General features: G+C 36.6%; 1 protein-coding gene across 6 annotated transcripts in view; it reads right to left on the minus strand.

Annotated features, from left to right (window-relative positions):
* Window positions 1-7,102: 7,102 nt before the first annotated feature.
* Window positions 7,103-11,507, minus strand: part of LOC145662721 (inverted formin-2-like) — a 435,970-nt gene continuing 431,565 nt past the window's right edge. For all 6 annotated transcript variants that reach the window (XM_081728580.1, XM_081728579.1, XM_081728583.1 and 3 more), the window contains one exon: window positions 7,103-9,289. In XM_081728580.1, the coding sequence (XP_081584706.1) occupies window positions 9,068-9,289 (222 nt within the window). In that variant the 3' untranslated portion in view covers window positions 7,103-9,067. The remainder of the gene's footprint in view (window positions 9,290-11,507) is intronic.

The following is an 11,507-nucleotide window of genomic DNA, read 5'->3' on the forward strand; positions in this document are numbered from 1 at the left end:
AATAAGACCATTGTCATATTATGATGTACAGCAGGGTAAAGGGCAAATATTAGTTGAAAACATAAGTGGTATCATGTTCCGGTTTGACCGATCCGGACGTTTGAGGTTGTGTATATGCTAACATTCGCTTCATATTCGCTATGTCTGTTGCGAGACTGCCTCTATTGAGGGAAGTACAGTAGAAGCGTCATTGTGAAGGTTTCTGTAGTAGCTAACTCGTCTTTAGTGACTGCAGGTAGGTGGTGATCGATTCGTGTGTTGTGCCTACTTCATTGTGCCTCCAAGAAGTTGCAATTCCTGCATGCTTTTGTCCAGTGACTTTTGTTGTTCTGTTTCTCGCGACATATATGCGAACTTTGTTGTTGTGTACTATTTGGTGCTATTTTCTGGTAGGTTTCGCCAGTGTGGAAACGTGTAATGCAAAAGCCATATTATTCATTTCAAAACAATTTGGTGATGTGTGTGACAAATGGCTTCCGGTGGAAACACGGATAAACATCGGCAATGTTCCGTGTGCGAACTATGGTTTAGAGGGCAAAGAAGCGCCCGGTGTGTGGAAATGAATTCTTACAAGCGATTAGTTACATGCGTGGGAGCAAAGGTAAGTCGTTCCAGGTTTCGGTCCGTCAACAGTACTATGTACAACATGCTACATAAAGGTAAGTTCTTATGTGAGAAGTGTGCAGAAACAACCAGAAATGGGTAGTCAGGGATCGGATCTCAACGTTGAAGATACGTCAACTGTACCTGTGCACATGAAGGTAAACCTCTCAGAAATTCCTGAAGAATAGTTAGTAGTGTTCACGGGATTGAACAATGAACAGTTGACTGTGCTGTGCAGCTTCTGTGACACCTTACATAACAGCAGTGTTAGGGTCTACAAGCGTTGAAACCAGATTGGGCATGTTGTTAATGAAACTCAGGCATGATCTTTGTAATGACTTTCTGGGAGCAATATTTGGATATCCATGCCACGGAAGTGTGTCAAATACATTGAAATCAGTCAAACAAGCTTTGATGAGGCAGTTTGTACCGTCCGTATTGGATTCAAAGCATTTATCTCGTTCGTTTCTTCTGAGCAAGGTTCCAGCTCGGGCCCGCAAACTTTATGGAGTAGGGGATGACAAGCTGGTTTTACTCTTTGACGGAACATACATTTACACCGAAAAATCGACAAACTACACTTTGCAAAGGGTCTGTATAGTGTGCAAAAAGGACGTCCTTTAGTGAAACCCATGATGATCGTTACATCCAGCGGGTACATTGTTGACATTGTTGGTCCATATGTTGGTGTAAATAATGATGCTAGTATTACAAACTCTAGGTTCGTCGATACAGCAAATGGTTTAAACCAGCTCTTACAACCAGGGGACTGTGTTTTGGTTGATAGGGGAATCCGAGATTCAATGACGGTGTTGGAGGAGGCGAGGATCATTGCGAAAATGCCATGTCTTTTAGAAAAGGGAAAGAAGCAGTATGATTGCCTGGCTGCAAACCAATTCCGTATTGTCACAAAGGGCAGGTGGTGTGTAGAAGCGAAAAATGGCCATCTCAAAATGAAGTACAAGATGTTTAGGGCTAGAGTTCCAATTGCTGCTCTTTCCTACTTACGCGAGTATTTACTCATTGCAAGTGCCTTAGAGAATCAGTTTGCGCTTCCATTGACCAACGATGCACCAGAAAAGTCTGACGAAAGTATTGAAATCTTATCACGTTCTCGTTTAACAAACGAACTACAAAAGAAACTACAGACATCCGGTGATATTGACAAACGCTCAGAAAAGATTTGGAAACCGTGTAACGGATCGTCAATTACTGACTTCCCTCGATTGACAGAAGAAGACTTATTCAAAATCACGCTTGGAATTTATCAAATCCAAAATACTCACGCATATGCAGCAGAGCACATGAAATCTGATGGTAGTTTTTCACTGTTCCATTTGCACACCACTCCACACATCCTGAGATTTAAAATTCAATCTCGACATGTACAGAGTTTGCAGTACACACTTTTCATTGAATACGATCCAGAAAAATCAGGAGCCGACGCTATTCTTGGAGGTACTGCAAATGCCCTAGTGGAGCTCGTGTTCTAGGATGTTGCTCGCATGTGGCTTCCGTTCTTTGGTATCTTGGTGTTGCTTGTTATGAAACTTTTCATTTTCCAGCTTCGCACCTAAGTGGTATTTTTCTCGACACTAAGGACATACATGGTAATGAAGATCCAGGCATGATTTAACTTTGGTTATAAGGTGATCTGCGGCACATTTTGACTACTAATCGTGATGTCATTCACATCTAAGGACAATATTGTCCATTCCCATAGAATTTCACACTTTGTGATCTTTATGTTTCCGATGCCTTATTAGTGTGTCTGTGTATGTGTGTGTCGGTGTGTGTGTGCGTGTGTGAAACAGACCCAAACTTTTTGTTTTCTGAGTATTTCGTAATATTAAATATCATAATATGCCAATGGTCTTATTTGTAAGAATGTGTCCCCGGTGGATGAATGGATAAGCTCTTCGCCTTGTACTCAAGGGATCTCAGGTTCGATTCCCGGTGGGGACAGAGGAAGTCCGGATCCCTTGTTCAACCGTCGGTTCCATCCTTCGGACGTCATCATCTCATGACAGGCAATGGCAAACCATAGTGGGTTCACCTTGCCCAGGGACCTTCGTGTCACAGCCCTGCCTTCGGGAGGAACACCACATTATCTTGATCTGCATTTCGGAGGCGCTGATGGTACGTAATACAATTCCCAGTCACCAAATACTCTCCCATATAGTCTATTAAACTACCAGATGGTGCCCAATTTCAACACCATGTATCAGCCAAAGGAAACATAACACCACTTTCGTTTCTACCTATTATTTGTCCCGTACTCTGATGCACATCATATGTGCAAATCATTGATCTCAGAGTTGTGGACGGTACCTACAAAAATTCGAATATAACATGTAGTTTCCCGTATACTCCATTATAAACATTTGCGGTATTTTGGCCCTACTTTCTTGAAATCGTTATCAGTGTCGTCGAAATATTTTTTCCTGAGGAGTTGCGTTTATATCTATACGAATACAACAAAAAAGCGAGGAAAAAAGAACTTTTAGTTTTGACGAGAACTTACACAGGGTCCTTTGAGAAAATTTGATAATATACCAACAATAATATATCACGTCAGTGTTTTCCTCTTCTTTTAAGGTAACAATTACAAAAAAAGGCAGACTTTTTAAAAGTATCAATGTCTGCATCACGCACGAGAAATCACCAATAATCTACTGGCGGGATGAAAGGTAGTGATGTAGTAAAGTTAGAATGAAGTGTACGCAAAGCTTATGCAAATCACAGTTCATTTTTGTGTTTGTTCTTAATTTGTCGTTTTAATGGTTTTTCGGTATTGAATTTTGAAGGACATACTTTTACAGCTCTTCGGTTATTTCGGAAACTGGTAGTAATCACATATTTAGAAATAACCCAGACTCACCACGAGTTGGTGGCTGCAAAGCGAGTTCCGCCAGTCTAAGTTCACATTCTTTGGGACTTCAAATTGTCGAACAGTTGTTGTAGCGCTACTGTTTCGGTCTTCAAAATTCTTCGCCACCCCAATCGTCGCTTGTAAGCTTTGTCGAACGTTGCTGAAGTGTGCAACACTGCTTAAATCATGTAATTGGCGAGAAATTATTGCAATTGCAGCTACTAAAAGCTATTGCTGTAATGCTATAGAAGAGAAGGGAAACAACTATCATTTTAAATATCGTCGCTGGGCCTCGAAGAATCGCCATGTGACATTTTTGTCGAAAATGAGTTATGCCGTGCAAATAAGCTGAAAGCTGTCAGGCAGCATACCTTATAATGTGATAATTGAATATTCAATTGTTTCGCCACACAACGATAAAATAATAGATTGAAATTAAAGGCTTCAAGTTCTCAACACGTACGTATTGATTAATGTATACAAATCCTCTATGTGCTTATAAAGGTGCAAAAGGTAAACCGACTTGTGCTACGTAAACAAAATAGTAATATACTATTGTTGAAGCAAGCTACACTAATGTCCAATGCATAATATACGCAGAACCAATTTTTATTATATTTTTCAAGTGTTTCCGTGTATATTTGGCAAAATATTAAGAGCTGGGAATGTTTTTTGCTTCTCTTGAAAAATTGTGGTTTTAACACACAGCGGTTCTTCGAGGTGCTGCGACGATATTTTCTACAAATACGCCATTTTCAGCAGTGTTGCGAACTTATCAATGTTTATAATATCTCCCTAACAATTTGAAATACGAGTTTCAAGAACATAAATATTGGATTTTAAGGATATATAAGGGACTCTAAAAATGAGGTGACGCAGAATGCCCAAATATATACTACTGATTGAGTTTTACTCAGTAGCTCGCTCTCTCTCTCCGCTTCATATAACCTTTGTGCTAAAAGGGGAAGTTAAAAGCCAACCCAAGCAATCAATAGGTACTCGTTTGATGCAGTTTCCGTGATGATTTTGTTTAAAAGTATGAACATAACGAATGTAGAATGAAATGCATATTTCCGTATAACATTGGAAAACACGGAAAATAGAAAAATATTCAAAAATATGGCATAACCACTCAAAAGATTAATACTTTTCCAGTGAAATACTTTTCAATAGTAGCTCGAGTATGTTTTGAATATACAATCACTTCAAAATAAGACGCATTTTTTTTCCTAATATTAAGCTGACATGTTCCGAGAGAATAAAGAGAACTCGCTTCTCTTAAAGTTTTGTCAAATTTTAGCTCCTATATACTCAATGCAAATACTTTACAGTGCAAATTTTGTAACATTAACGAAGCTAACGCTCTGTAAGCAGAATTCTTTATTTCGAATTCGGTGACTATTGTATCAAAAGTTAATAATAATTATTTATTTTACTGGTTGTTACATATACCTAGTTATATCATAAATACTGTCACAAGTTTGAATGTGAATAACACAGAGAGCATTAACACTAAGGCAATTTATTTTGGTCAGTCATGTTTTACATTGATATGTTGTGCAACTGACGCACGACTCATTTTTCGGAATGTCCCCCCGTGGCCTTGATGCAGGCATGAAGTCTGTCCGGCCACTGGTCAATTGCATTACGCACCATGTCCGTAGGAAAATTGTTCACTGCTCGGGTCAAGGATTGCTTCAGACTGTCGAGAGATGGATGCCGTTTATGGCAGACCTTTGCCTGAAGGACTGCCCAAAGTTTGTAGTCCAAGGGGTTAAGGTCCGGGCTGCAAGAAGGCCCATCAGTGGTAGAAATGAAGTCGGGGACGTTCCGTGCCAGCCAGTTCTGGGTTGTTTTCGCTTTGTCGCCTGAAGCGGAATCCTGCTGGAAGGTCCACCTTTCTCCAGGAAACATGGTAGCAGACAGTGATTTCACTGTAGGAGTTAGCACTGTGTCCTGGTACACCTTGGCAGATGTTTTAACACTTTGTTCGCAAAAATGCAGCTGGGTTGTGCCTGAATAGCTCACTCCCCACCAAACCATCACTGAGGCAGGATGATGTGCCCTCTGAACCCTGGAGCAGCCTCAGCAGCTGCAGTAGATGACGTGGCATACACACGGTCATTTTGGGCGTTGCAGGCCTGCTCAATTATGAACACCTTTTCGTCAGTGAACAGAATCTTTCTGTGCAGATTGTTGGCGTAACGCCGCAACCGTCTCTTTGATTTAAGGATCCTCTGTGACATTAATGTTTGGGTCACAAAGTGACCAGCCCGCCTCTTATACGCCCGTAGTGTAGGTCACTCCTGAGCACACGAGACATGGAATTGCTGCTGATGTTCATCTCAGCAGCCATCACACTTTGTGTTCGAACAGGATTTCTTCGAATTCTTGCTGCGACTGCTTTCTGGACCTGTGGGGTTCGTACCGTTCGTGGTTTGCTACTCCTTGCGCGGTCAGCTGCCGTTCCAGTCTCGGTGTATCGCTGTATGGCGCGATACGCGAATCTCTTACTGATTAATAGGGGTTTCAGGAGGTTGAAAATCTCACTTGCTGTCTTCCCGACCTTGTGTAGTGCAATTACTGCTACATGATTTTCGTAATTGCCCCACTCCATCAGAACTCAGTACAATATCAACGTATGTCATGAACAGTCAAACACACACTATATGTATCTTCCGGTTTATACACAGATGGCAGCACTGTGCCACTCCGGATGCCTACAGCACCACTCCAAACTTTGTGACAGTATTTATGATATAACTAGGTATATAGAATGTATTATTTTAGTTCAGAAGCTTCGGGCTGAATCCAAAAGTCGGATTCTCCGCCTTTCGAATTTAGACAACTGCTACAGTAGCGTCACTTTATGTTTTACTTCGGAAAACGGGAGGAGAATGGGGACAAGAATCTCAATTATAAACAGAGTTTCACGTTTTTCATTAGCACATTATAACACTATCGATTAAAATGTATACATATATCAAATCCCATGGAAGGGGCAGTCGCCCCCCCCCCCCCAACCTGAAGCACCAGTTAATACCCTTGACTGCTACAGAATGTAAAATTGCATAGCTCTAGTATGAAGAGCACGCACACCGTCTTATCTAATAATTGAAACAAAGGTTACAGTGGACCTGTACAGGAACAGATTGAATACTTAATTCTACCGATGCTTAAAAGGCATTTGAAAATGAAATGAAATCTAAGTTTTACGTCCCGCGGTTATACTGGCTAGGAGTGTGATTAATAGATGAAAATGCTATGATTTTGCGTAGTGATGTTTGATTTAAACCTCCAATTGAACCTACTACTAAAGAAGACTGTGATGATGAGAAATGAAGGATATGGTAGAATGAAAAAAGTGGGAGGAAACGGGAGAACTCCGAGAAAACCCACGCACATGGTTTGTCCACCACAAAACTCACTTGGCGTGAGCTGGGATCGAACCATGGACCCCATGCATTAGAGGTGAACGCTCTAAGACTGAGCAACCGCAACTCCCTAAAAGGCATTTGAGTTATTATCATCATTATTATATTAACAATTTAGAAATTCCATACACTTTCTTGACAAGTTTTACCGATTATGAGGGTATAATTAAGGTATAAATTTCAAAAACTGAAAGATATCTTAATATATTATTGAAAATAAGAAAAGTATACATAATATCACTGATTAACATCACTGGGTAGAAAACAGTAAAAATTGCAGCCAAGTAGTAAATGTTGTCACTATACACTTCATCGATCCAAGGGCAAAACCATATTATCTACATCCAATTGTCAAGCAATACACTACTATGCAAGACATGAAATTTTAATTCATTTGATTAAGAAAAGTAAAATTTAAAATAACCTCTAGATTGATTTACAGATACGATTTGCAGAAATATGTTACGATTTTCAATTTCTTTTCCCATTTTTTGGTTAACTTCAATATCAATAACAACTGTATAAATTCAAAATATTAGAATTCAAGGCAACCTTCACCATATTATTCGATATAGAGTACAAGCACTTGAACTTAAGTGATTTCCAAAACTAACCAGATGATCACATTTGAAACTTTAAACACGAATTATAAGGTACAATTACGTTTCAAGTTTTCTTTTTGTAGCAATATTTTTCACTAAAAACTTTGAGAAGACTTTGCCAATTAAGACTATAAATTTAATTATCGTTAATTCAACCATACCATTTTGAGTTTATATAAATGATTACTAAAACTGTTTTTTATTGATTCTGAAGTTACTAGAGAAAGAAGACATTTCTCCAAGAAGTGACAATTTTGAACATGATCTTGATAAGAAAAATTATTTTAGATTTGAAAGAAGAATATTTGCATTTAGCTCAATTATGTTAAGATAAGAACAGCAGTACTTTCTCTGAAGATGAAAGTGCCTTGAGAAGGAAGCTAGGTTTGTATCATTTTATACATATGTTACAGAAATGGCAGCTGCAAATTATGAACATTTCGTACACAGTATAAAATACTACTGTTACTTTTCTTTCTTACTTCCTTTTTTTTTTTAAAAAAAAAAAAGCAATTTGAAACTATTCAACAGATGCAAATCACTACGCACATTGGTCAGACATGACTCACTTTCATTCAACCGATTTTTTCCTCTGCTAACTTTAAACTATCTAATGGATGCAATTATTTATAAGGTAAAGATGTTTTGCATCATACGTGAATAGGGCACATTTAATTTACAAATTCTTTAAGTAAAATACACGAAAAAAATATTTATATTAATATAATTATCTTACTGTTAAAAGCTGAATAAATTTTAAATAAAGATGATATTGTGTCTGAAACAATTATACAAAATCTTTATGTACATATAGCAACACTATCGTATCAATTACCAATATACTTAAGTGAATACGAGGTTCGTAAGTGCATCGAAACACGAGTTTATATTTCTGTTTTCAATTTGTTACAGTCTCTATTGAAGAAAGAGATACCAGTAATTTATTCCGCGATTGCCGCATTACTAACAAGCTTTATATCAAGTGAGATTCGTAACACAACTTATTCACGTACACATATACAATTAACATTGTAGAAATGTTACTAGTTAACAATGAAGGGAAGCAATGCTAAACACAATCTTTTTGTACTTGTAGTTTTTGCATTACTACTTAATGCTAGTACAAGACATATACATATAAAAATACATAAATAATTATGAAAATACTGAGACCCCGAGAAAAATGTCTTTTCTTAGTTACTGCTATGCCTCTTAACAGTGGACTAATAATATTCATGCCAGAAATTTAATGTATTCTCGTTTATGTAAATCATAACCGATAATTTAATGATATTATTAGTCGTTTGAAATCTCTATTGATTATTATTTATAAATTAACATTTGTGCTTGAGAATGTACACTAGCAAGCAACGCCATGGATCTTGACTATACATACATTTTACGCAACAGATTTATAATATGTACAATTCATTTTCAGTTCTTAAGCCATGGTAGTTTATTCTTTATACACACTTTATACTATTTACAGTTTTTGTGTTTGCTTATTTAGTTTGTTTTCTAACATTTCCTTTCAAGTTAATCAATTATGAATTTATTTATCCTTGTCCAGCAGGAACTGTCCTTCTCAACTTAAACTCTCCACTTCGAATTTCTTTCATTAGTTTATCTACTAAACACTCTTCGTCATGGTCTGCGCCATTTTTCAGAGATTTGTTCTTCTGTACCACTTTGAAATTCTGTTTTTTATTACCATTTTTCTGAGCCTGTTCAGCCAGTTTCGCTGCGCGCTCTTCTTGCTTTCGTCGGAATTCGTTGTCCTGAAAGAAAAGCTGTGTTTAGTATAGCAAATATGAATTTGTGCATGTGGTAATGTCATCAGCAAATATGAATTTGTACATTTGGTAATGTTATGAACAAATATGAATATGTACATGTGGTAGTACTATTAAAGTGCTAAATTTAAATTGTCAACATCGGAGAGCTTATTTGTTTGGATAAAGATATTCATATGGATATTTCCTACTATAATAAATAAAATAAAAATATTAATTAATTAAGATTAATAAGAAATTGTATATTGCGAACACCCACGGTAAACATAAAGAAAACCCGAAAAATGCTTACAGAATTCAACATGAAAAATTTCTGTATGAGAGCATTATTATTAAATTTATAGCAAGAGCAAAAGACACCTATGTTCTGTTTGACTTCTGCAATCACACTGACAGCAAAAAGTGTCATCATTGGCATCCATATACTTCTAATTCTAGTTAACTAGTTCACAAGTAACATACAATACAGAAATGGCGATATGCAATCTCAACGGACATTGCACTTCAGCATAATCAGTTTCACAATGACCTTTCCTAAAATTTCATTATTCTCCAAGTTGCACATATTTACTTTCAATGGCACATAAAAGGTCATGAAGCAAAACTGATTATGCAAAACTGACTAGATCTAATAATTCTATTATTATTATTATTATTATTATTATTATTATTATTATTATTATTATTATTATTATTATTATTATTATTATTATTATTATTCCGAGTGGGTGAATGAGAAAAGTTTAAATGACTGACGGATAGAACAAGTAAGAGGGAGAAAGCAGCAAGAAATGAACGACTGGAAAAAAGATATACATCGATTTGGACTCAAAATTCTTGCACTGACGTTTTCAGAAATTTCTCAACGACATTAATTGACAAAACACTACTGCTGAAATAGAGGACGATGAAAGTTAGAGTAGAGGGATATGAGCCGAAGGCAAATTTATTCAGAAATTCTTCAAATACCTGACACAAATGATTTTAGAAAGTATTTTTATTTACTTTGTCACTTTCTTTCCTAATGTATGAATGAATTAATTGTATTACAATATTTGTACCATCAAAGAACGGAAATTCAAGACATATCACAAGTTTCAGGTAAATGTCCAGCACTTATAAATCTCAAGTGACTGGAGATAAAAGGATGGAATAAAAAGTCAGACAGGAAAATGTCAAAGGGCGCACCGAATGGGAAGTTAAGGTCCTCTATCATGGTACTCTAGGAAGTATTTCGCAAATTTTCAATAGAAGATGTCTCGTCTGATACTTTATTGAAAAATTCATAAAAAAACAGCTTTTGTAGGGAAAAGTTAGTCATGTGAGGCCCTTGCATGTAAAATTTTCGAGTGACATTCAACCCTATTATAGTATAAGTGTATTTTTTGTTGATTTTTCAACTAGGGTTACAATTCCGATCTAAACGTATTCTACATTCAAACGTATTCATGGCCATATCAAGACAGTTAAACCAAGTTAGGAAAAATAGCGGTCTTCAGGGAAACTTCAGAAATTTGAGAACAAATTGCCTTGCTTCTTTTAGTAGTAGTCACTATGTTCATGTATTTACTTGAAATGTACACACGGAAAAGAAAGTATTTGACAGTTGACAAATTTTCTTTTGCCAATAACTCGGGAACAAATGAATTAATTTGAATTCTTTTGTTGTTATTCATAAAATAGTTATAATTTGGTAACTTGCTAAAATCGGTACTGTAATAGGTTAATTTATTGTTGACTTAAGAAAATAATTTTGTCAACTGAAGAATACTTTCTTTCGTGACTGTACCACTAATCACTTTTAAATGCCGTCACAAGATACAAGCACATTCTTTTCGGTAACTTGGGTCTGGAATTGATTGACAGCAAACATGGAATAGCATCAGATACGAATGACGCCTCGCTTATGGACTATTTTATTTAGGACAGTGTAACATGTATAATACGCGTGAAAACAACGACTTGGATTATGTCTTCCCCAAAAGAGTGTTGTACACTCATGTTCAAAATTATTGTCGCATGTCTATAAATATGTTGTTGTAGGAACATAATTTGATAACGAATTCGCCCGGTATTTCTTATAATGCTAGTATGTGTATAACCGGCAAAGGTATGTATGTGGCAAATTTCATGTCAAAAGAGCAGTAAATAAGAACAATGAAACAGAAATAAAGCTTTCTTTTCCATTTAGCAACATTTTGTT

The sequence above is a fragment of the Thermobia domestica genome, chromosome 10 (genome assembly GCF_964235325.1).
Source record: "Thermobia domestica chromosome 10, izTheDome1.hap1.1, whole genome shotgun sequence".
NCBI classification, from domain to species: domain Eukaryota; kingdom Metazoa; phylum Arthropoda; class Insecta; order Zygentoma; family Lepismatidae; genus Thermobia; species Thermobia domestica.